A 27,652-nucleotide genomic window follows, 5' to 3' on the forward strand; every position below is an offset into this window, starting at 1 on the left:
TTCTAAACAGGATTATTTGTTATATATGGGAACCTTGCTCTTGACAAAATGAATTTGAAGGGTATGGTACCACTGGTGGGGGTTTCATGGGGGTCCAAAAACCCTCTCTGGCAGAGGTGACACTTTTGGAACCCCATATTTGGACCCCCAAATGACTATATGGGCCCTTGATGATCCTAATGGGATTGATACCAGATAAAGATACATATTTGTTCTTTCTTTTAATGAAATAAAACCTTTGACTATGAAGCTCCATAATATGAATTTTATGCTTTATAATGCATCATTGTGGACATTGTTTCCAGTAGGGGTCGACCAATTATCGGCCGGGCCGATATTTAGCATTTTTATAATAATTGGTATCGGTCATTTTTTCCACCGATAAGCCGATATTGAAATGGATAAAGAATGAAACGCGCTACTTTGTCTGTAAAGTGTCTCTCACTCCCTGCATTTGCTACTCTGTGGTTGAGAGCATTGTCCCGCCCACTACACCGTCTGATTTGTTAGTTAACACGAATGCAGCCAATCAGGATCGAAGACTGAACACAGAGAAAGTTTAGGATTCTCACTGAGGCAGAGTGTACATTATATTGCTATATTGCTTGATCACAATCATCTACACTGAAGTTACAAAAACACCACTTTGGACGCTATTGTCTCTTTGATCCGGATCAATAAGTAAAGCACCCACTTCCTTCATTTAGCGAATTCCCGATTGATGCACGTTAGTGAGTTTAGCCTAGGCTACTAGTTAGCCTACAAACTCGGGTGCTGCGCGTCAGGAGTTCTTTGCCTCTGCCTCGTCCATTAATTGTGAATAACGGGACACCTCGGCTGACGTTATCCCTTAGGCCTACATAGTAGACAAGTCCTAAATATGCGATAGCGAACGTCAAAAAGTCTAGTTGCTCCTTTTTGAAACGGACTGTCAGAAAAGACTAGGCTACAGGCACCCAGGGCCAGCCGTAATTTAATTCGACCTGAAGTAGGTTAGCCTAAATCGCGGCCTGAGCTGGCTATTAACGTGCTTTTTAGGCTCACCAAAGTGTAGCCTACACATGGACACAAATTGCATGCTTAAATAGCCTAAGAACTATTTTTAAACTGTTTTGTTAAACTGTTCAACCGTAACACTTGCCATCACGCATGCACCTTTTCCTCTCCCTCTCTCGTGCACTCACACACACGCTGGCAAAGCATCCTCTTTGTGACAGGTCCCTTAACAAGCACATAGCCCATTGTGTAGGCCTAGTCTATGAAAATAATTGCTATCACTCAGTTCTTGGATTAATATCATACACAGGATTTACATGTGATGCAAGTTGAGAGACAATTGTATATCAAAAGAAAAGTTTGCATAATTAAATGCTTTTGAGTGAATTTTTTGTAGCATATCGCCTTTACTATCTTTTTGACAACTGACATATCGGTTTTACATATCGGTTATCGGCCTCCTGTTTTGGTAATAATTGATATCGGTATCGGCCCTGAAAAAACCATATCGGTCGATCCCTAGTTTCCAGAAGTCTGGAATGTAGATCAGGGAGAATTTAGTGATGATAAAGCATGAACATAGTGGAAATAACTTAGTATTATGCTCAGTGATGGCAAACAATTAAATACTGAGACTGTCACAGATTAACCCCTTATCCCCCATGAAAGAGACCCGCCATCAAACTTTTAAAGAACTTAATAACAAGAATGCTACATACTACAAATAGAAGGGAGTTTTTCAACAGTAAGGAGTTTTCCCAAACAGTAAGGAATGTTAATGTGTAGATCCAAAGTTACGTTTTGCTCAACGGACTTTTGTCCTCTGCCTTCGAGTGGCTCCTGTGATCTTCGGTACATTAAGATGGCAAACTTAGATTTTTGCTACCCCAGAGCTAACTTGCAATGCAACTTGCCATAGGTAGTTAGCTTCAATTAACATCCGGATCTCCTTACATGGGTTAAGATGGCAGCTTTGGTTATTTTTTGTAGGCGGACTTCAGAGGTCTATGGCCGGCGGATGAATAAGGCGAATGACCCCGCTACTCTACTCCTCTCAACAGTTATCCTGACTGACTCTTGCTGCTTCAGCTGCCAGTCTATTTTTTGAAACCGCCCCTTGGTTGAATCCTAATATCTAATCACTGGTCTCCTACATTTGTTTTGTTAGGGCCCGCAAGTTATTTCTGGAAGAGTCATCATAATTTGTCTCCATACGTTCTGCCTTACTTTGCCTTTGTCGACGTGGTTGCCCAACAGGTGTCATGTAATTGTTTGATTCCAAGCCCTGCCCTTTTTTACTATGTCACCAGGGTAGCCGCGGGGTCTTAAAAGTCTTAAAAAGGTCTTAAATGTCATGTTCCTAGATTAAGGCCTTAGAAAGTCTTAAATTCCGTTCCCAAGTCTTAATTTTTTCAACTAAGGTGTTAAATTTCATTAACCTAGCCTATTTTTTCATAGTCAACCAGACTGCAACGCAAGGTGAAATGGGGGGAAAACACAACAATGTGAAAATTCTATACAACAGGGGTGTATAGGGGGTGTGGCGGTGCGTCTTTTTTCCTCACACACATATGCGGCGCTGTCATGCCAAAAAAAGCGAGACATGGCTGCTAGTCTATGGTTTGCTGTGCCTCTTATTTTGAACCATTTTTTAATGAAACTTTGAATATTGTGAAACTCTATTCAGTGATTCTGTGGTAACACATTAATAAGTTTAATATGAAGTTGATTTGCTCACTTGCATCTCTCAAGTTTGTGTTGCTAACCTACCTAAGCTATCGGATTTAGGTAATTTAGGTCTACTATTGGGTTTAATGTTATTTAGAAATAGGCTACAACCTTGTCAGATTTTTACATCTTGAGAGAGCTCCTTGCTAACTAATCCTGCTAGCTCAGGTCATGTCTGTCATTTGTGTAGTGCTCACTAACTTATTTCTTCTATGATCCCAGAAAGATTTAATAAAATAAACCTCTTGGAAATATATAGCACATGAGTAGTTGCTATACGATTTTTGAGAAAGTAGTAATGCATTTCTTTATTTATATAGCGAATTTCATATACAGAGGCCATTCAATGTGCTTTACATAAACAACGGCAAACAGTAAAAGCAAATAAAAGTATGGTGGCAAGTTAAATTGTCCACAATAATGGTATATCACGAGACAATTATTCTGCAATGATATATGTGTAACTAGGGATGAGAAACAGTTCAGAGAACAAAAAGCAAAAACTGGATATGAACTAAATTTTGATGAATGTAACCTACTTTAGCTAAATAACGCTATGCATAAAGACATTTGCATTTATCTTTCCATTATTAGAGAATCCATATTCCTTCGCATCTTTAGCCCTTTGAAAGTTTGAAATCTGTCATACCGCAATCTCCGCAACCGCAAAACTCTAAAACTCATTGACTGATAACCCTAGTAGAGTAGAGCAGTGGTTCTCAACCTTTTTTCAGTGATGTACCCCCTGTGAAATATTTTTTCAGCCAAGTACCCCCTAACCAGCGCAAAGCCTTTTTAGTTGAGAAAAAAAGACTTAAAACAGAGCACTGTGCCATCAGTGTCTAATTTATTAAACGTTGGAACTAATAAACACATACACATACAACTTATTTTTTCCTGAAATATTTATTAAATAATAGTTTTTTAAGTATTTTTGCATGGATTCTACTTTTTAAATATATGTATATTTTAACCCTTTTATTCTGGTCATTGTAAAGCCTATGGTACGGTCCCGCGTCTGCGTCCCGCGCACGCGGCACTGGTGAGCGCGTGACGAGAATTGCGTCATTTTTACAGCATGCGTCGCGTCTTTGAGTCGACCGAAATTTAAGACAGCGCGTCAAAGTGACGCGTAGACTGCGCATGTGTGAAACGGAACTGCTGTAAACACTCCCCTCCAGTAGGTGGACCACATACAAGAACAACACTTAAACGTAGAAACAAACCTAGACAGAAGAAGACTTGTTTGGTTACCATAACGACGATGGAACAGAGCGCCTGTCCTCAGCTTGCCTGGCTTTGAGTTACGTGAGACACCACGACATGGAGTCAACTTCGAACCGATGTAAAGCCACAATCCACAGATACATTCTTTAACATTATATTTAACGGTCACTTTACCATCTATGGTGTAGAACACAAAGTATTTCAAGACACCACATTTTAGATGAGTTGGGGACGTAATTATCTGTCTGCTGGCCGTTCTGTGCGTTACCTTTGATTGTCGAAACAGGGTGGCTGCATGGGCTCTGTGGCTACTGGCTATTATATTGGCTTGATTTGGTCATGAGCCCTGGATCATATAGCACTGAATGAGATGGCAAACAATAAAATAAAACTAATCATAGACTGTAGAAATGCGCTACACAGCACTAAAAACCGAATAGTTTAATTATAGTTCGACTACGGATATTTCACGTCACGTCATGTTTGAATAAAAAGTGACAGCCTTACTCCCTGCATAGAGAGCTGACATGACTTCGGATTAAATGCATCTTTTAAAAATGAGCGTATGCTGAAATCAAATCGCGAAACCCAGAGCCAATTAAAGGTATCTATCTACAACGCTCAGGCGAAACCCAGTAACACTTGCTGATCGAGATGCGAATTCTCGCCTGTTCCGTATATAATGCGTTATCAATAGTGATTATAATAATAAAGGGAATGTAGCCTACCTCTCCCAGGTGCAATCATTATCACCTAGCCTACTCCTGAACAATGCTGAACTCAAATCTCGAAACTCGCCTGTCAACACCGGATAATGCGTTATCATAATAATAATTGAAGGAATAACCTAGGCTACCTCTCACTCTAAATACACCCATTATCACAGTGAGACATTGTACATTATGAACACAAATAGTTACTTCAAAACTTTTATTGACACGTCATATTTACAGGTTTTTGGTTCATACTTTTTGGTATGAGGCAGGTGTGAAGACTCAATACAAATTTAATTGAGGACATCTGTACGCACAACTCTTTCTTACCATGACACTGCTGCATGTGTTCAGAAAAATGTCTTTACTTTGTATCGCACCAATATTGCTGCCCTCGCAGCACCGAGTCACTTAGCTACAGGCTAAGTAGCCTAATAAGCAAGTAGGCTAAGCTAGTCTCTCAGCTATACCAACAGGTGTGCTGTGTGTGTTCTGGTGGATGATAAATGGAGCGATGCGATGGGCCAGCTTATCAAACTTCCCAGCAGACAGGCGAACGTACTCGTGGTGCTTTTTCCTTCATCAGCTCTTCCTTCTTCTTTTCTTCAGGCATTTCAGGCTTCTTTGGTGGTTGTGTCCTACTTTCAGGCTCGATGTACCGCCGCCAGTTGGTGGGGCAGAGTATCACAGTTAATCCGTAGTGCGCAGGCGCTAACCTTAACAATTTAACGCGCATTCAGGACAGCAGAAATTGGAGTATGCTTCACGTCCACAGCAAAAATGACGCACGTCTTGGACACGCGCAAATGTGACGCAGGACCATGCCAGAGCCTTAAGTGCCACACACACATATATTGTTTTTTTTTTCCGGCAGAGTCTAGGCCAGTGGTTCTCAAATGGGGGTACGCGTACCCCTGGGGGTACGTGAAGGCACTCCAGGGGGTACGTGAGATTTTAACCCTTAGAAGCCGATTACGCAAAGTGCATCAAAAAACACACCCTTTCTTCTCTGTTACATTGCTCCGCAACTGTTCATAGCAGCGAGAAGCCTTTATTGTGTGACAGATCAGAAGTGGGACATTCCAACGAGACACTTGTCTGTACGTTAAAATATGAAGATTAAAAAAAAATCATGATATTAAATCAAATTGTATCATATTTACAGTCTCTGCGTTCATCTGCGCACCCATTACTCTCGTTTGAATTACTCGCAATCCGAGGAGACACAGGGCTATCCATTGGTACCAAGTATGTCGATCCTTCTGGCTTATGAAAACAGACGAAGTGACTGAAAAATAATAACGTCATGTACAAAAACCAACTGCACACCCGTTACTCTCGTTTGAATTACTCGCGGACCTGTGATCGGATAGATATATGCCACGCATGTCAGATGAAAGAGGAGACACAGAGCTATCATTTGATATCAAGTACATCCTTCTGGGTTATAAAACAGACGAAGTGACAGCAAAATAATAACTTCATATAGCTCGACTTACCTCATGTTTTTGTCTGTTTTTGTGGCAAAGCATGGTTATAATCCAACGCTATTGTGTGTTTCTCTATGGCAAAGAATGTTCATAATATAATATATATATATTCAAACCAATCTACACAGCCAGAACCATGGAAGGCCTCTCAAGCCACAGCACCTACCTACTCCAGCAGCTGCAGGAACAGCGAATCCAGGGTATGCTCTGTGACTGCATGCTCGTTGTCAAGGGTGTGTGCTTTAAAGCCCATAAGAATGTCCTGGCTGCATTCAGCTCATATTTCAGGTAAGAATCAGATCTTTTCTTTTATGTACATGTGTCTGTACTTTTCAGATTTCGAGACAAATCCAGTTGTCTTTATTCTTTCAAATTTCATACAAAAGCCTGGCCAGGGAACCTGTCTGATCTAATGACACATTTGGTTTGGTGTTAGCCAGGCTAACAAAAACGTGTATCCTGGAATATTTCACTATACTTTTTTACTTATTTAACTTGTATCTTTGTATCTTTATTAAACTTGAATATTTTTATTCTTTAAGGTCTCTTTTCCATAATACAACAGGTCAGAGAAATGATGTTTTCCATCTAGTCATTCAGGATGTTGGAGGAATTGGCCAAGTACTGGATTATATGTATACCTCTCACCTGGAGTTGAATCATGAAAATGTTCAAGCCTTGTTGGATATTGCACAGTATCTACAGGTGCCCAACATACTGAGCATGTGCAACAGTTTCCCAAAGTCTTGTGCCTCATCTATTGATTCCTCCACATTCTCCATGCCAGGTGACCTGTCACATGAGCAGGACTGCATGATGAGTGGTAACCTACCTCCTGAGACTGATCTTATGCCCACAGAAACCCAGAAACCTCTGAACATTACCGTTGAGGAAGATCAGTCCAAACAAGATTCACACATTCAGGAAAACATTTCAATTGATATGGTCACAAACATGACTACAGCGTCAATAAAACAGCCATTACATGGCTACAAGCTGCGCAATTTCTCTAGCAAGCAATATTTTAAACAAAGTGCTGTACAGACATGCTACTCTCTTAGTAAGCAAAGTCAGGATCAGGTTTCGGTGGAAGGAACTTTTTCAGCTGAATGCACAAATAACACCATTGACTATAGCCCTGCCTGCCAAAGAAGTGCTATACCAATGGATCAGGATCTTTCTACACCTCGAGGTTCCATTTCAGTAGCATCTGACTGCACGTATCTTCCTGCTTTCAAGAGCCCTTTGTCTAGGCCTGTGCGCTCCAAGAAAGCTGTATACCTGAAAAAGTACAACTACCTCTGCTCTGAGAGAATGGACGTAAAAATGCACATTTCGAAGAGTCAGTTCACTGAACACTGTGTGAATAAGAGTCTGCAGGAGACCGAGCAAAGCTTGGATGAGCGGGTTGCACTAGAAAACCTGGAAGACTCAACGTCAGGCAGTAGTCAGAAAGTTTCCATCCCAACAGTAAACTCGGTGGAGATTTGCTCCGAATCAAGCAGGGCCCCTCCAAGACAATCAAGAAATAGGAATTATTCCTGTGAAATATGCAGGAAGGCATTTAAACACCCAAGCAACCTGGAGCTGCACAAGCGCTCGCATACTGGTATGTAGAAAATTGCATACAAACACACACATTGAGAGAAAGGGAGATATGTATCAAAATAAACAGTTTAATTCATCAAGTGATGTGTTAAGACAAGGGCTTAAAAGTAAAGGTTATTTGGTGTGCACGTCTAGCATAGTTTGTGTTGCTAACCTACATAGGCTATGAAAGTAACTTTTACCTCTGGAGAGAACTCCTTCTAGCTAACTATCCTGTTAGCTCTCGTCATGTCAGTCATTCATGTCATGCTCAACAAAATCACAGAAATGAACATTGCAAGACATCTCTTCTATGATCCCAAAAAGATTTTTGAACATACATTTTATCTAATGACATAGAAAACATAATGAATTGCATTCACATATCCTTATGCACTATGCACAACTATTTTTTACTAGCCTAAAACCGTGAGACTGACGGCTAATTACTTTCACGGTCTGACGGGCACTCAAAGACATTAAAGACAATTGTAATAGTTTAAAAATCAATATGAAGTATTCAAATTACTAAGTATTTTTAGTCATCAGTAATTATGCAGATCATACAATTATTAGCAACATATATAACGTTTATATGAATCTCAAATATATGAAACATATGACATAAGCCCATTGGGCCTCATTCACCAATATCTTCCTAAGAATTTCTTAATTGTGTTCTTAAGGCATTAAATCGAGCTATATCAGCACCTTCCTCACTTACAGTGCTCCCCTCCTCCTCCCCGTACTGTACAATCAATTTTATGCACCATAACATGAAGCACTATAGTCATAATATACCTCGTTTTAAAGCTAAGAGTCTCAGGAATCAATTAATGTCAAGCTTTCTATGACAAAACGTGTTTTGTGCATTACTGTATTTGATTAATAACACTATACATCTTATCAAACTACTATAAAATGCCCCCCTCTACCCCCTGTGAAGCTGTGACTCTCTTACTTTCAATGTAGATCAGATAAGGATGCCAATATCCCTATACGTCATAAATGGTCTTGAAATGTCTGTAAAAATCCATAGTAGTGAAATATCCATGTTGTTTTATTCATGATATGTTGATAGTAGATGTATAATCCAGCTTATACAAACACAAAGAGTTAGAAACAAATACATTTCAAACTTATTTCCTTGTGTTTTCCGTGGTCTGGAAGGCGCATACTTCCTGCTACAGACTAGTGATGCGTGATCACGTGACTCTCCCGGTTAGATTTAACCCACCCATGTGTCTCTGCGACCAATGGTTCTCGAGATATAAGAAACCGCATGGAATTGGGCTAACAAGCTGTCAATCAGGCACCCCAGCTTTGATTGACAATAACTTGAGCATACAGCAAGCCTTGGAAGACGACACCTGGATATCCTGGTAGCTTAGAAGCGGACCTTTTTGGTGATTGGTGCGATTTCACCATAAGAGTCTTACAACAACAGCCCTCAAACGTCATGCAATGAGGAAAATGGTTTCGTAGCTAAAATTTAATGGGAAATGCACTAATGCCTACTAACAATAAAAGTCCTACTACACAAGAACCCCTTTGAGCAGAAGCATAATCTTGGGCTAAGCCTATCTAGTCGCCCAGCATCCTTCTTTGTGCTTCCTCCCTAGCATACCACAGCATAGAAAAGGATGCTGGCAAAACCAGACTGGTAAAACATCCTGAGGAGCTTACTGCAGACATTGAAGGACCGCAGCCTCCTCAGGAAGTACAGCCTGCTCAGCCCTTTCTTGTAGAGTGCTTCAGTATTGGCTGACCAGTCCAGTTTATTGTCCAGGTGTAAGCCCAGATACTTGTAGGTGTTTACCACCTCCACATTGACCCCATCAATGGAGACTGGTAGCAGAGCGGGCTTTGACCTGTGGAAATCCACCACCATCTCCTTGGTCTTCGAAGTGTTGAGTTGAAGGTGGTTGTTTGCACCATTGCACAAAGTCCTCCACCAGGCTCCTGTACTCCTCCTCTTGCTGTGGGATGGCCTGGATGCGGAGCTTCTGTATGATGATTGGAGGAACCGTCATAGAGGCTAGACTCTTTTTTTGATTGACAGCATAATGTCGCAATTGGATAGGAAGACAGGTTTCAAGTTCAGGGATGTGTGGATGTTAGTGTTGGCAGGTGAAGTCGAGGGGCATGGCAAGTTGCAGCTCAAATTCCTATATATTTGTGAGCAATACAGTCAGTTTCTATTTGTTTTTGTACATATCCTACTGTACATAAAACTGTAATGTGTAGTTACAGAGGTTGTGACCTTGCTTTGTTTCAGTTGTGTATTTAGGCTACGTTGTAGCCAGATAGCTCGCTAATGTTATAACTATGTAGCCTGGCTATATTATGAGAATGTTTACTTGAATTTTAAAAGCTATTTGATAGTCTTCCCCACTAGGGGAGATTCAAAATAAAACAGCAAGGCAGATGAACGTACAGAATAGTCAGAGAAATAACTCTAGTAGGCTACCAAATATCCTATTTAAACTCTCCCCAAAGTGAACATTGTGAACTAAAATGTAGCCAAGCCAGCTGCAATGTCTCAGAACAAAGTCTAGGATCACCACTGGTGTGAATGATCACACAATATTCAATATTACTGATGGTGTAAACAGTAATTGGTTTTGGTCAGCCATTGATAAGGTGAACCCTCCATGAGAACGCACGTTTGCTTGATTCTTGCACTGGTGCTTGAAAAGTTGATTTTCTCAACTTTTGCTGCAAGCAACATGAGCAAAGAGACGCCAACAGATCCACAATTCAGTTAGACAATGCATGACCTTAGCCATTCAAGTGAATGTGAGCGTACTGTTACATGCTCTGTGTTGCCCAGATATCCAGATTGGCCATCCTTCTGGTAATACCACTTTGCCTGGTCTGGCCATATATCTGGTAATATAACTTTGTACTTTGTATTTCGCTGTGTAAAAATGCAATGGAAGTTAATGGAAAAATGTTGTTGCAAACATGCGTTTAAGACTACCCAAGTCCTCCTGAAATGAAATTGGGAACATGGGAACATAGGTATCCCTCCACACGGGGGGGCATGTGGATCAAGAAAGAATAATTTCTTACTTTCAAATTACATTACATTACATTACATTACATTTGGCTGATGCTTTTTTAGCCAAAGCGACTAACAACATGGTAAACAGTTTAAGTTTTAGAGCAATTCTCAACAATTTTAGGACAATTTAAAAAACATTAGAGTACAGTAAGAATAAGTGCATGAGTGAGTGCTGTTTTTAACAGTTACGTGTCAGTTTAAGACGGCTGGTGAGTGCTAGGATCAGCAAGACTTGTTGTAAGTGTTGCTATGAGAGGAGATGTTCTCTAAAGAGCTGGGTCTTTAGGAGTTTTTTGAAAATGGAGAGGGATGTCCCTGCCCTTGTAGGAACTGGCAGTGTGTTCCACCAACGAGGAACAGATGAGAAAAGTTTGGATTGGCCTGAGTGTACTGGTGGTAGAGCTAGACGTCGTTCGTCTGAGGAGCGCAGCGGTCTGGAGGTAGCGTATGTCTGTATGAGGGCATTCAAGTAGGTGGGAGCAGAACCGTAACATGTGCCCTTTTGGGTTGGTTGTAGACCAGGCGCGCCGCCGCGTTCTGGATCATCTGAAGTGGTTTCACTGCGCAGGCTGGGAGACCTGTCAGGAGGGCGTTGCAGTAGTCGAGTCGTGAGATGACTATTGCCTGAAGCAGAAGTTGGGTAGCATCTTGAGTCAATTAAGTCCTGATTTTCCGTATGTTGTAGAGTGCGAAACGGCATGACCGGGCGACTCTCCCGAGAACAACTCCTAGATTTCTTGCAGTCCTGGTAGGTGAAACAGACAGGGAGTCAAATTTGATGTTGATGTCGTGGTGTATGGTAGGTTTAGCTGGGAGGACCAGCAGTTCAGTCTTTGAGAGGTTCAGCTGGAGGTGGTGTGCCTTCATCCATGTAGCTATGTCTGAGAGGCAATCCGAGATCCGTGCTGAAACCAAGGGGTCATCAGGTGGAAAGGACAGATAGAGCTGTGTGTCGTCTGCATAGCAGTGGTATGAGAAGCCATGCGAACGGATAATCTGTCCCAAGGAGGTGGTGTAGATAGCAAAGAGAAGGGGGCCCAGCACTGAGCCCTGGGGCCCCCTGTGGTGAGATGGTGAGGTGCAGATAGCTGACCAAGCCATGATACGTTAAACGAGTGTCCTGTGAGGTAGGATTCAAACCAGGAGAGAGCAGAACCGGAGATTCCCATGTAGAGTATAGAGAGAAGGATGCGGTGATTAACCGTGTCAAAGGCAGCCGATAGGTCAAGAAGAATGAGTACTGATGACCGAGCGGTCGCCCTGGCTTCTTTTAAGGCTTCTGTTACAGACAGCAGAGCCGTTTCGATAGAGTGGCTGCTTTTGAACCCAGACTGATTTGGATCCAGAAGGTTGTTCTGTGAAAGGAAGTCATTATAAGACCAAAAGGTATCAAAGATCACAGTAATCTATGAATAAGTAGTACTTCATGTATTCTCCTTCAGTTATTAACTGGGATAATGCTTCATTAGTCATGTGAAGTAAACTGTTTACTGTATGTATGATATTTCATACCAGCTAATGTGTCATTCAGTGTACAACACTGTAAAATGTGGTGTGGTTATGTGTAAGCCCTTTAATAATGAAGTTCTTTTTTTTTCATTGAACAGGTGAGAAACCATTCCAATGTAACATATGTGGAAAACATTTTTCACAGGTATGAAGTTCTTGTATCATTAATTTTAAAGACATTTCAGATACATTTTGCTTTTCAGAGAGATTTCTTTAGCTTTTTTTTATGACATAATCTGCAAATCTTTTTGACCATAAAAAAATAACTAAATGCACATTACTGTATAAACCCATCATGTATGCGATCAAATGAAAGCTCTTCTCAAACAGAAACCAACTATGTCAATACAAAATGCTAAAAATGAGTTGAAGTCCCTCCAGAGAACATAATATCTGTAAAGTCCGGTCAGTCACACCACTGTAATGGTAGGCTGAGCAACAAATTGTCTCAACGCTCAACAATTAATCAAATAGACAAAGTTACAATTTGGAACAAAGTAGTACTTTCTCACAGATTCTAAAAGCAACTATAGAACATGTTTCCACAAAAACTAAGCACCAGCAACGTAGTTAGCGAACCCATAGTAGACTGTTAATGTCACAGAAGACAGATATCTTACACGGAGCATGACGTCTATTGCTGGAAGGTAATGCCTAACAGTGGGGAGAATAAGTATTTGAACCCATGCTAAAGTTGACTAAAAAGAGGAATATAAAATCGTCTGTTAGAAATTGATCTTCATGCCTTAAATGAGTAAAAATCCAACCTTTAAGGACAACAATTTTCTTAGTGAATGAAGAATGTATCGTAAATAAATAAATGTTCTTCCTTAAATTACAGGGGGTGATTCTCAAACTTTTTCTTTCATTCCCCACTTTGATCAAGGGGGCATTCTCGAGCCCCACCTGTCCCTCATTGCTCAAAGTGGTAGGTCAAGCTTAAAATTGTCAAATTATAAATATATCCTCTTCAACAGAGTTAAAATCAGCTGGTGCTGCAGATATAATAATAAAAAAATACATAACACACATATTTCTGTTTTCCAGCAACATATTAGGAAGCAGGCCATTTTACAGCATTGTACAATATATTCAATGAAATACCAACATGCTGCATTAAATGGTTCCATAATCCAGTCATATTAAGCACTGCTGGTTGGGTAATATTTTTGAAATAAACTTTGCAGGGATGTGATGTAGGCCTACTGTTTAATACATGGGATCACAAGAGTGGCTCCCAATCAGACGTTTCAGCGATTTCGCTCAGAAATCTCAAAGGCATAATACTGTCGCGATCGAGGCGCCTGTCCCATATTCAAGTTTTTTTGGTGAATGCAGTAATCTTATTTGCTAGGTGAGGTAGGTGCTTGTCTTTGCCTTGTAACTGGACATTTAACTCAAATGTATCGCTAAGATATATCAAATATATCGCTAAGATAGGCCAGCTTCGTCAAGAAATGTTCATTAGTGAACGTGCTTGCAGATTCAAACATGCGCTCTTCCTCCAAGAAGAGGCGACTCGGAGCTCAAACACGCGCGAAAGCACTTTATCTCTGGGAAAAAGCCACCTTGCCTCGCTGTGAAACAATACAGCCTTTTGGTCAGCTACCATCTCTTTGCAAAGTGCGGAGAATAGACACGCTTTTAAGGGCTGGGTTTTGATGAAATTCACCACTCTCACAACAACGTTCAAAATCTCATGTAGGTCGGAACTAACTGCTAGGGATCGACCGATATGGATTTTTTAGTGCCGATTTTTTTCCATCAGCCTTAGCCGATGACCGATACAGGCTGCCGATATTTGGAGCCGATACTGCTTTTATTTTGCTCCCTTAATTTACATCATACAAATGACACATAATTACACAAATGATGATAACAAATGTTATAAGTCTCAATTTAAAAAAGGAACATTTATTGAACTTATGGATGGGTGCACTGGATATGGTTAACTGTGCAAAATGCTTTCATCAACATCTTACAACACAGCCTTGATGATGCTTTGCTTGCTGACATATTATAAGACATAATTCAAGTCATCACAAAATGTCCTTTGTCAACACATTTAAATAATTTAAGAAAACAATAAGCCTGAAAAGTAGCTATTGAAATAAAGTGCTTGATTTGTCATTTTAGACTGCATGGTTTCAATTTTTCTATGTCTATATTTTTCTAAAAGAAGCTGCCAGATTTGTCAACCACAGAACATAAATCAGCAGAGGAAAATAACGTGGAAATAACGTGGTGTCAGATGTTTCTGTTCTAAACGGCATCAACGTCAAAAGGTATAAAAACATATCTCTCAAAGTTTTAAAATCTCTCCTTCAGGTAGCGCAGCACTCTCATATCGCTGTGATGAGACCAGACGCACACACAAACTTCTGTTTGGTAGCTGATGAACCACCATTGAACTGGATTGATAATGATAACGTTAGCAAACGGCTCTAAACAAGTAAGGCATACACGGTATGTCTGGTACATGATAAACGTTAACACGAATTAATATTTAACTACACGTCTCTCATTATTAAAGCTCTGATATCACTGTGATGGCACCTCCGCCCCGCTCGAAGGGAGAGGGGGAGGGAGACGCACACACCACACGCGTCCAAAACTCAGCCAGGTGGTCGCTGAATAAAACTCCCACAAATATCTCGGAACAACGTCAGCATTACTTAATCATATGATTGACCAGTGTTCGTAACAGCTACCGCTAACGCATGCATACGGATAGCCTACAACTTAGCTATTTTCAGCTCCCTAAATACAATGGCAAGCATGTTTTACAGAACAGTCAATCAGGGAGGGAGACACACACACACACCACATGCTCCAACACTCAGCCAGGTGGTCGCTGAATAAAACTCCTACAAATTCCACGAAACAACGTTGGCATTAGGCTACTTAATCATATGACCAGTGTTTGTAACAGCTACCGCATGAATATGGATAGCCTACAACTTAGCTATTTGCAGCTCCCTAAATACAATGGCAAGCAGTTTTAGGCTACAAACGATCATTAAGCATTCAAAAAAGTAGGGCTTTGACTCCGAACTTCGTTATTCGAATATAATTCGATTATTTTAAAAATTAAAGATATTCGAACGAATTTTAGGGATCTTCTAATATTCGAACCTGTAGCCTATGGAGATAATTTCTATAAATGTATTTGGTTGTAAACGTTGTTTTCAATTCAGATTCCGAGGTTTTTTTCACGCCTGGTGAAGTAAAATCACGAGCTCATTAGCAAGGCTATTATTGATCATCTGGGCTCCTGTAGGTGACGTTAGCATCCTGGCTGGTTCGCGCTTAGTGAGCTCACACATAGACATAATAGACACTTTTATTTTAAACTTTCCTCTGTTTTTAATCACCTAAGTTATCAATCAAAGCAAACAGGGAAAAGAAATGGCAAAACAATCATGAAAAACACTCAAATAAATAAATGTACAGATAAATCTGAATGAAAAGCAGCACTGGTTTGAAGCCTTGTAAACAAAGTAACGTTAGCTTAATTTGCTAGTTTATCATAGTCTGGTTAGACTGTTCAGTTTCCTTACGTGTGTTTAAGTTTCAAATGAATACTTTTTCTCCTTGGGACAGGCCCGTTTGAGTCTTGGAAAATACTTTTCCATTTGCATCGGGATTGAGATGATTAGAACTTAGCAGTCAATTTGAATGCAACAGTTTTGAACAAATTCGTGCAGCGTTCTAATGATGCTAACCGGATTTAATAGCAATTTAGCCAGTCGTCTTGCATGATTTAATGTTTGGATTACATGTGCATGCTGAGGAGGGATGCGCCTGTTGAGAGGGACAGAGAGAGAGTACACAGGGCAAGGAGAGTCTGTGTTGAGGTAGGCCTACTTCTATCGCCTACTCTGGTAGAGTTTGACATACTACAATGCAAGATATATTTAGCCTATTTATTTATGGACAACGTAAGGCAGGAGGTGTGTGTTGCTTTTAATTATGAATGTTCTATCGAACGTATTTGTTATTGATATCGATTACATGTCTATTGCGATACATATCGCTATCGTTTTATCGCCCAGCCCTTGCTCAATAATAACAATTTTAACACACGCATAAATACTCAGCCTTTCATGCACGTAGTCTATTGACATTGACTGATACACTGCCCTCTGGTGGACAGAACATATAGAACTTAATTCTTACTGTTTCTCTGTACAAGCCAATAAGGTAAAATTGTGTACCTGACAAGTTTCGGCTACCTTGCCTCTGTAGCCTTCATCAGAGGTGTCACGTGATGTTGGTGTGACGTCGTCTGAGCTGTGTTATATGGAGTTTTCCATCCCACCTGATGTGGTGGGATGGCCGTGTCCCCTAGGGTGCTCCAGGGGGAGGGGTGGGCGCCCTCTGCTGTCTGGTGGTTTTTCATACAGCCGGGGGCGGCCCTGCAGGACTGTGTCCCAGGTGTGGGATAGCTAGTAGGCTCCTTCATCCCGGTTCACAGTCTTTGGGGCCCGCTTCCTGATTTCAACCGCCTCTTTGATCCATCGATGGAATTTGTTGCTTTCCGTTCTGATGACCTTGGCTGCGTCCCAGTTCATAAGATGGTTTTCCCTCTTACAGTGGTCTGAAATGGCAGATTTCAGATTTTCTTGTGTTGCTTTCATTCTTGTTGCACGGGTGAGCGTTCCAGATGTTTCCTTTTCACATTCTTTCTGGTGTTCCTTTTTTCGTGTGCTGAATTGCCGGCCTGTCTCTCCTATATACATTTTATTGCATGTTAGGCAAGGGATCTCGTATATCACATCACACTTTTTCTCAGGGGGAATCTGATCCTTAGGATGTACTAGGATTTGGCGAAGCTTGATGTGTGGCTTCACTGGTGTGATGATGTGGTGTTTCCTCATCGCTCGCTGTACGCGTTCTGTGACCCCCCTGACGTATGGGAGGGTGACCATGCCTAGGTTCTCAGGCCTAGAACCTTTTTTCTTTTTCTCCTCCTTGTTATTTCTCTGGACCTCTCTCTTGCCTTTGTTTATGGCCCAGTTTGGGTAGTTGCAAGCTTTGAGTGCCTGTTTTATGTGGTTCTCCTCCTCCTCTCTGTCATGGTTGTCAGTGATGACCTTGGTACGGTCATATAGGGTGCGGACCACTGATAGCTTGTGTGCTGTGGGGTGCTCTGATGCCCATAGTAGATACTGGTCTGTGTGTGTGGGTTTTCTGTATATGTTTATCTTGATGCTACCATCCTCAATGTGATGTATTTTCATGTCCAGGAAGGCGATGGATCTATGTTCTTCCTCCTCATGAGTGAATTTTATGTTTCCAGTTTCGTCTATGGTGTTTAGATGGTCTGTGAGTCTTCGTGTGAGGCCGGTCTTGATCTTCTCCAAGATGTCGTCCACATAGCGTCTCCAGAGGGTCAACCTACATTCTTTGGGAGCGGTGGCGATGGCTTTGGCTTCCAGGTCCTCCATGAAGAATCCACTCATGATGGCTGAAAGGGGGTCCCCCATGGCAAAACCCTCCTTTTGTCTGTATATGATCCCTCTCAAAAGGAAGTATGTGGACTTTGCTACAAACGTTAGCAACTGGACTATGTCTTCAACTTTTAAGTTTGTTCGTTGGCGGAGTGTTGAGTCTGCTTGTAGACGGTTCTGCACTATATTTATTGTGACGTCCACTGGAGTTTTTGTGAACAGAGAGACTACATCGTGGGATATGAGTATCTCGTCTGCCTCTACTTTCACTGTGCTTAGTTCCTGTGCCAGTTGCTTTGAATTTTTACAGTGTTGCTTTGTTCGGCCCAGGAGAGGTTTTATAATCTCAACTAGGGCTTTCGAAAGGTTGTATGTTACTGAGCCTATGCTGTCAACAATGGGACGGAGTGGAACGTCTTTTTTGTGAATTTTGGGGGTGCCATATATTCTGGGAGTGATACTGGCTGTAGGTACTAAGTACTTGTAATTGTCCTTGTCTATTTTTCTCTCGTCCACTAATGGGTTTAGCAGAGTCTTCAGTTTCTTCTTTTTCTCCTCTGTAGGGTCCCTCTTTAAGATTTCATAAGTGTCTTTATCGCCCAGCATGTCTATCATTTGTTTTTCGTATTGTTCTGTGTCCATGATGACTGTTGTTCTGCCTTTGTCTGCGGGTAGCACTTTGATGGTTTTGTCTTTGGCTATTGACTGTATAGCCTTCCATTCTTCCCTGCTTGTGTTCCTGTGTGTAATTTTGGCAGACTTCAGTATCCCCGCTATTTCATTGCGTAAACCAGCTTTGTTGCCTTGGTTTGTTATCTTCTGACATGCTAACTCTGTTGCTACGATGAATTCTTCGTATGGGATGTTTATTGGTGTTGTGGCAAAGTTAAGACCCCAAGACAACACACTGCTTTCCGTTGCTGTTAGTTTTCGTTGTGAAAGATTACATACCCATTCCTTTCTTTTTTCCGTGTGTTCTTCCTCCTTTTTTGCTGAGGTTAGCTTCTCAAGTTTTCTGTTGTGACGGTATTTTGTTATTTTGAATTCTTTCTCATGCTCACGTTGTAGATGTTCATTCATTATCCGTTCGATTTCCGTGTCCAGGGGGAAACGTTGTTTAAATCCACTCCTTTTTTCGGCTAACTGCTCTTCGATGTTGTTTATCTTGTTGACCGTGCAACGTATCCTTTCCTTCACCAAGGCTTTCCGTGCTTTACTCACAATTCGTTCCGCGTTCTTCGTCGGAATTGGGTTTTTGATTCCCAAGCTTGTTGGAACAACTCCTTCATCTCGGCAACGTAGTGTGAATCTCAGGTGGTTGCGGAAGCGGGCCAGTTTGTGTTCCAGTTGTTCCAAACAACGGAATTCTTTGACACTAATCTGTCCATGACTTCTACGTAGTATATTGAAGAGCGGGCCCCAAAGACTGTGAACCGGGATGAAGGAGCCTACCAGCTATCCCACACCTGGGACACAGTCCTGCAGGGCCGCCCCCGGCTGTATGAAAAACCACCAGACAGCAGAGGGCGCCCCCCCCCCCCCCCCCCCCCCCCTCCCCCCCCCCCCCCCCCCCCCTGGAGCACCCCAGGGGACATGGCCATCCCACCACATCAGGTGGGATGGAAAACTCCATATAACACAGCTCAGACGACGTCACACCAACATCACGTGACACCTCTGATGAAGGCTACAGAGGCAAGGTAGCCGAAACTTGTCAGGTACACAATTTTACCTTATTGGCTTGTACAGAGACACAGTAAGAATTAGTAAAACAGTAAGCCTAATGAACCTCTTCAATATATAGAACTTAAGTTTGATACCAATATCGACCTTACTGAAGACATTTAATGGTTGAAATATTATTAATACATATTCGAATATATTCGAATTTTAATATTAATAAACAAACGAACTTCGAATATGATTTTTGGGCAAAAGTCAAAGCCCTACAAAAAAGTAGCCTACCTATCTATCATTCGTGTTTTCCATTTGGACCCACAAACTTGCTTCCACCTTCAAAGTGTATGGCAATATTTCAGCTAAGTCAAACAGTTAAAAGATGCTTTTAAAGTTTACTGTTGTCTTGAAGAGCAGGATTTCCGCACTCTACTCGTGGGGGAGGGGCAGTCTGCACGTGAATTGCAGCATCTCCAGCAACACAGAGCTGCCTGTGGACGCCTGTATGTAAATAATGCGGGGAAAAAACTATCAGCGAATGCAGCGGCTTATCGGCCGATGCCGATACACGTAAAAAACGCAAAGATATATCGGGCCGATACCCACAGTTTGAGAAACGCTGCCATAGAGGCAGGCAGATTTTTTTTTTTTAAAGGCCACTTATTTCATGGATCCAGGATACTATGCATCCTGATAAAGTTCCCTTGGCCTTTGGAATTAAAATAGCCCTACATCATCACATACCCTTCACCATACCTAGAGATTGGCATGATGTGTTTTTCAGTTAGCCTATTAGCCGCTTTGATTTGCATTGAACTCAATGAGCATCAAATCGGACAAATCTGCGGACAAATCTGAAATTTCAGTTGCTGACATTAACGTTCACGTTGCTAACCTGACATGAAGAACTGTGAAAGCGTATTATTCGTTTATTACAGAGCTTTAAAGCTTATTATTAGTTTATTACAGAAGACTGTTAAGACCACTTACCAACCTTACCAACCTTACCAACCCCTACCAGCTCCTCCAACCCAGTATCGCAAGAATTCGTTGTACTGTCACGTTTGGTTAATTTGTTATTCATGCTGGTGTTGGACCGGTTAGCCATGCCGGCTAGCTATAAGATGGCTTCATTTTTTAGATGTTCATCATGGCAGAGCCAGCGAAAAGACCAAAGAGACGGTTGTGAAGTATGCACCCCAAAGCTTTAGGGGGAGCAAAACAAAAATTACTCGAGGCAAAAACTCTGCCTCGAAGCCTCGTTAAATTCCTATGACGCGCACTATACGCCCAGGGATCAGATTGTTCCACACGGACTGTTGTTCAGGAAGCCCACCACTAGCGCGTCAAGATGTCACTAAATGGCACAGGAAAGTTTTGGGATCATTTCAAGTAAAGTTTTGGGATCATTACATACTCAAAAAGGAAGAGAACAAGCATCTGAACCGAAAACATCCACTCCATGCTGTTTCACCAAGTGTCGCTGAAACAATCAATAAAGTATCTATCAATCTATCTATCTATCTACGTAGCCTATACATTCTGCCCTACAAAGGCAAAAGGCAGTAACTGCATTTTTGGTCAAAAATGAGTTATTGTCATTTTTGGGATATTAAAGACTTCCTTTATCATGTGGATAAATATCTATACTCAATTTGACTGTTTTTTCGAAAAAATAGAGGGTTGTGTTCACAGTAACCCCCAAAACCATACTGCTGTACAAAGCCAAAAGGCAGTAACTGACCAGAGTGTCAAACTGAGAAAAATGACTTCAAAGTTTTTTGTTTTGTCTACACAAATGTATTATAGGTAGAGCAATGGAATTCTGGTGACTTGTTGCCCTGATGAAGAAATGTGTATATAAAAAATCAAAGTTGACCTTTAACCCTTATTTGTCAGATTTTGTATTATGTACTAAAAATAAGGAGTCGTGCGAAGGCGAAAGGCAGTAACTGGGGCATTGAGGAGACAAAGAAAGAATACTGTAAAAAAACTTTTGTCCTCTTATGCCCCCCAATAGAAGGGCTTTCTGGCTCTCACTTCTTGTGGAGGAGTGACAGCATAATTCAAGTCAAGTTTATTGCATCCAAAACAATGTAAATTACATTGCTTATGTTATGCCCACCGTCGTAAGAAACCTCAATTCACTTGTTTTTATCTCCATACATGAATTTTAAACCATCCATTAATTTGATATCTTTGCGTTCTCTTTCAAATAAATTATTGTTTTTAATTATCAGAGATAGTTGTTGTATTTATTCATACTGTACACTCTTGTGTCACCTATCTGCAGGCACCCTGTTGGTTTTGCTGCACACAAAATTGAAGTTCTTTAGTCTACACATTGTCTCCAACTGAATGCACTCCCAGCACTGGATAGCAACAACTAAATGTCTAAGTAATGTGTGTCATCTAAAACAAATGCCATGATTTAGACTTTATTGAAGGTGTTCAGTTAATGATCTTCTATATGGTGGTAAGCAAATATTGATTATATGTCAGTTACTTCCTTTTGCCTTTGCACGACTCCTTATTTTTAGTACATAATACAAAGGCAGAGTACAGTACAAAATGACAAATAATCTTCATCAGGGCAACAACAGTTGTACATATTAATAAATGAAATTGCTTTCCCTCTTCTTCTCCCTCCCAGCACTTCACAACATAGGATGGACAGCTTTGTTCACCCACCTCAGTCATGCACAAGAGGCTGCAATTTTACAGAGAGCATTTTGAACATTATTTCATTGTTGGCACTGGCACTTATAAACACTAAATGGGTAAATTGCATATAATTGGCTTAAATGTGGAGCCAAATGTTGGAGTTAGAATAAATAACTCTGTGCCAATTGCTTGATAATTTTACAGCCACATCATTTTCGTTATGCATTATTTGTTTTGGTTGTTTAAAAATGCAAAAAAATAAATTATCTGATTAATCGATCAATAAAGTGCTAGATTAATCGATTACAAAAAGGATCGATAACTGCAGCCCTACCGGCTTAACCAGAGACTCATTGCATATCTTAATTATAACCCTGGATTAGTTAAACCAGATGATGAAGGATTAACAACAGGCAAATTGGGTAGGGGTAAATTGTGATTGGGTAGGATTCGGTGCATCCTGGTGCATGTTGTAGGAAATTGACATTAATACAAACACCAGGTTAAAATATGTCACAAATAAATTAAATAAATAAATAAAAAGTATCTTACTGTAATAAAAAGTAAAATAAAAATAAAAAGTAGAATAGCATTCATATTTAATTCATATTCTTTAACCCCACAGCACCCTGACACAAACAGACTTGGTTGCAGCCCATTCATTCTGGCCTGTAGAATATATTGTCAGTGAGATGATTTTTTCATTTTTGTTTGCTTTAATTCCTGAGTACGCCTGTCTTTTTTCGGAGTGCAGAGCATTGCGGGCATTTCCAGAATGCCAGATCGAATTTACAAACAATAAAACGCTGTAACTGGATGCTGCTACACTGTGTAGATTGTTGCAGTGATGGGGGCAAATTCTCCCATGTAGTCCAGCAGCATCATGAGTCCCCTGGGAATTTTGGTATGAAAGCAAGTCACTATGCTAGATGTATCAAGGGGACCCTGGTGGTTCATAAAAAGCATAGTGGCACTCTGGGAAATGGTGCGGTAATATAGTTTTGACATATTTAGCGCCCTCGTCCGAATGGGCATTTTCGTGACACTTTAAAATCGATGTTGTCATTCTGTATACACTTAATTATGCTCCAACAGCGTTATGTTTGGTATCAAACTGACCGGTATGAGACCACCTGCATCACTAGCATGCTTATTTGGCAATATATCACCTACTACTTGAGTGAATAGCCAAAAGGTGTTTTTTTAACCAAGTTTGATATGCGGTTAAAGGGACACCAGGCAATGTTTTCGTGTTAATTAATCATCTTCGTAAGTCGGTATATGGTTAAATGACTCATTACGGGGCGAACGAAGGCTCTCTCGCCCGCCCCTACTGCCTGTAGGAAGAATATCCCACTTGCAAGTTCGGTGTATCCTACCCGCCGACTGAAGCAGGATCAGCACAGAGGCAGGCTAACGAAACGCTAGAGGTTGTTGCAAACGTGTGTATAATGGCAGAGCCGGCGAAGAAGCAGCGAAAACCCTTGACGGAAGACACAAAGAAAAGGAAAAGAGCTTCAGACCGAGCGAGGGGGAAGCGAGGGGGAAGTCCCGCCCTCCATACAAATGAATGGTGGAGGCTAGGCTAGTAAATCCGGCCAATTCATAGTCAACGCCATATTGAACACTGGGGTTCGGATCCAGCGCCAGTTGGCTCTGACCATGCGCCAAGTTCCAAAGCTGGAAATGACGCATGGACCAATGTCGATTTTTATTGGATATTCTGTAAAAAGAGAGTCGTCCTCCAGTAAGATGGTGGCGATAATGCACATACATTGCTTGCAACCTAACAAGAAGAAGAAAAAGTTGTTCGGGAACGCGCATGGAGTCCGAGAGGAGTCGCCCTGAAGCGCAACTTAATTTCATTGGATAACAGCGGCTCTAACGAAGAGCAGTCTGCCTACCGTCCTCCTGCTGCAAATGCATTCGAACATGATGTGAAATAGCCGTAGTCGAACTAATAAATAAACTATTCGATTTTTAGTGCAGTCTATGATTAGTTTGACTTTAGTACAGTCTATGATTAGTTTGTTTTTTATTTTATTGTTTGCCTCTCATAGCGGGTGCTCTAAACGTATTCTAGCCAGCCCTCAATACCCACCCTGTTTTGAAAATGGAAGATAACGCACAGAACGGCCAACCTGAGCGGACAATTACGTCCCCAACGACCCTAAAATGTGGTGTCTGGATATACTTTGGGTTGTACACCGCAGATGGTAAAGTAACCCTTAAAGAGAATGTAGTCTGCGGACTCTGCAAAAAACAGTTTACTTACGCATCCACAACATCCAATTGTCGCGCTCACCTGTCGAGTTACCATCCAAATGAGCAGCGGAGTCAGAGGCACAGACAGCCAGCATCGCCAGGCGTCCATGTATGATTGCACACTTTCCGTAAATCCTCAAATTATGTCCAGAGTCTGCTATTTACTTAGGCTTAGGCTGGTATGTTTGGGGCAGGATTGTATGCTAGGCAGAGCTTTATTTCTTACATTGTGCGTTTTATTGTGAGACGTGTGTTTCGTTTGGAGCGGCATACCAGGCTATCAAAAGCAGACGATTTTCGGTTTGGTTTGGGATTTAATTTACTTTAGGACTGTTTTATTATATATCTAAATGTTGAGACTGATAGGCACTTAAATATAGGGGGTATTTGATGGCTCACTGTGAGGTTTCATGTAGTTAAAAAAGTGTCGGAATTTCCAGCTGTTTATTGCGAGACAAGGCAGCCACTTTCACTCATTCATTGAATGTGTGCTGTGCTGTAATGGAATGAAACCTTATTGTGTAGCCTAAGTTGAGTTATTTTTAAATTATGCATGGTGTAGGCAATTATGCATGGTGTAGGCATGTTATTAAATTTGTAGGCTGGAATGCCTCGCGGCAACAATTGTGTTTAAATGTAGTAGCATAGGCCTACTGCTTCAGCCTCTGGCTAGCTCAAAAGGGGGCTGCTATGATGGGTTGAGAGTGTTGGAGACGGATGGAGATGGTGTAGGCTATAACGAGACAATTAAGGGCTTTATGCCGCTGTTGTGTAATTTATTGTCTTTAATCATATTTAGGCTATTTTTGTTCAGGACAAACAACAACGAAACAAGATCAATACAATTCTCTTTATTCGTCATCATGCATAACCATAATATACATGTCTTCTCATAAGCTCAATTACGCACTGAATAACGTTTGGCTGTAGCCGCCGGATAGGTACCCGCCCAACAACATGTACGTGCATGGGAGCTTGTGCCTAACACGGATTTTCGTGCATGGAGCTGGTTCCAAATGATCCATGCAGCGCCATATTTGAAAATGGTGTATGCTAACATGCCGAAGCTAATCTGCACGCTCTTGACCCCCTGCTTTCTTCTGTCTTATAATCCACGGCAGAACATCATTGTTTCAGTCTAGCCAATCAACCTCTTCTCACCACCGGCAAGGAGGGTGGTCTAGTGAGATACTTGACTCATGCTATCAGAGAACCGGGGTTATGTGAAAACTTACCCTGCTGAAACAGCTACAAATGAGCTTATGCTGGTAGTTGGTTTTAGCTGGTCTTTGCTGGTTTTCTTCCAGCTCTTGCTGGTCTTTGCTGGTGTAGCTGGTTGGGCCACCAGCTGGATATGTGAATATGCTGGTCTTGGTGATCGAGGTACAGGACATGCAATTACTGCAGGGAAAGAAGCCCGTCATATCATCCAAGCGTTCAGGGGACGCATTGAGTGATCAAAGGTGTCCGATCATTCTTGGCATAGAATTATCCAGCTAGCAATTAAAGTTTGTTTAGGTATATTATTATACCTATATGATTAATATAACTAGGTATAATAAAGTATTAATTTAAATAAAATATTGATTATTTGCAATTTGACTAAATATTATGTTTTATGTTTTTGTACAGTCAGGTAATTTGCAGACACATTTACGTCGGCATTCAGGAGAAAAACCTTACATATGTGAACTCTGTGGAAAAAGGTACTGAAAACACTTTTATCAATATACACATTTGAATTTGCTCAGTAGTTGAAAGACGAATTATTTTTTTTGTTTGAAAAAGCTAACTATGATTTTTCTAAATGTATATATAATATTTAAATTGTAAATTAAATGGAAATGAAGATGTGCTCAGTATGATGAACACACCGATTTTCAGATCAAATAATTTGCAATAATTCTGCAATAATTTGGGTCAAATAAGTCCCTTCAGGACGAAGCAAGACCCCTCCGCCTCGTGTCGGGATCCTGTTCGCCCTGTCAAGACTTATTTTCCAATAATGACTGGCGGACAATATATTATCCCTTTCAAATTCACCTTAGGCTACCTAACCTTTACATATAAACCAATGATATTTCAACGTCACTGTCATCAATGTAAGCCTACTTCTCTTTCTCGAGTTTTGGCAGTATTTTCATACTGTTGAATGTATGTCTACCATTGAGGTCAATCTCAACTAAAATCTGGGTCAGACTCAAACACCCCCCCCCCAACCCCAACATCCACAATTTTAATTGTAGCTGTATGTTGGCCTGAATGTAACTACACAAACAATAGCAAAATGTAATGATCAACGTGACCTTTCTTTCTTGATAGCTTTGCTGCCTCAGGGGATGTCCAGCGTCACATTGTCATCCACACAGGGGAAAAGCCTCATCTGTGTGATGTTTGTGGACGAGGTTAGTGGTTCAATTGAAATTTGAGTGTTTTTTGTCTCACTCTCTGTCACTCACTTACTCACTCACTCTAGTATTTAACACAAAGGCCAGGGGTTCCCAACCTTTTTTGACAGGCGACCCCAATCATTCACAACAGGTTGTGAGAGAGAGCGCATCTTTAACATCCAGTTGAGAGTGGTACAGTATTTTCCCCAAATGTCCTAACTACAAAACTACTGCAAAAAAGCGCAGTGTTCTTTTCCAGTTCAGCAAAAACCATGAATCGATTGTCTACCGTGAACCTACTTGTCCATACTCGATTAACAGGCTGAGATTTTAGATAGGGGAAGTGGGCTGCATTGCGCTTGGAGAGCTGCGTCTTCCATACAGTGGGTCCCCGTTAAGTTTGGACGGGTTCCTTCAGGAATCACGCACCCCATTTTCTCAGCAGAAATGGCACAAACTGCAGTTGACACAAACAACCACAAGGTGTCACTTTGGAGTTCTGCCACTACTATTTTTGATACGACTTGACTTACTGCTTCCATGATGCATTTTCCAAGTCAGTAGAACAATCAGAGAAAGCTGAGCCATTACCAAACATGTATGATAATACAATAGTGTGAGTTTATATATCTCATACCCTATTTGTCACGGTTACTTATAGATTTGATAGTGTAACGATAAGCGCATGAGACTTTCAGCGGGGGCACGGGAACTTAAATTGATCACGGTAGTTTAAGCTTACACTTGACAAAACATTATAATATGACAATGTAGATGCAATTGTTGTAAGATGGTGCAGCTCCTTTAAGAAAGCACCGTGTGCAGGGATGGAGAGAGAGAAAGCGAGAGGGGATATGTGTTAGAACTTAGATGCGTGTGGAAAGTG

At 41.1% G+C, this 27,652-nt stretch overlaps 1 protein-coding gene across 4 annotated transcripts in view; it reads left to right on the plus strand.

The window, feature by feature from the left end:
• The window catches only part of zbtb49 (zinc finger and BTB domain containing 49), a 44,755-nt gene that overhangs the window by 5,964 nt on the left and 11,139 nt on the right, over window positions 1–27,652 (plus strand). For 3 of the 4 annotated variants that reach the window (XM_042074615.1, XM_042074614.1, XM_042074616.1), the window contains 5 exons: window positions 6,283–6,442; window positions 6,697–7,763; window positions 12,416–12,462; window positions 26,009–26,082; window positions 26,699–26,781. In XM_042074615.1, coding sequence (XP_041930549.1) covers window positions 6,291–6,442; window positions 6,697–7,763; window positions 12,416–12,462; window positions 26,009–26,082; window positions 26,699–26,781 — 1,423 coding nt within the window. In that variant the 5' untranslated portion in view covers window positions 6,283–6,290. The remainder of the gene's footprint in view (window positions 1–6,282; window positions 6,443–6,696; window positions 7,764–12,415; window positions 12,463–26,008; window positions 26,083–26,698; window positions 26,782–27,652) is intronic. The other variant, XM_042074617.1, reaches the window with a different exon arrangement.

The sequence above is a fragment of the Alosa sapidissima genome, chromosome 20, assembly GCF_018492685.1.
Source record: "Alosa sapidissima isolate fAloSap1 chromosome 20, fAloSap1.pri, whole genome shotgun sequence".
Taxonomy (NCBI): Eukaryota; Metazoa; Chordata; class Actinopteri; order Clupeiformes; family Clupeidae; genus Alosa; species Alosa sapidissima.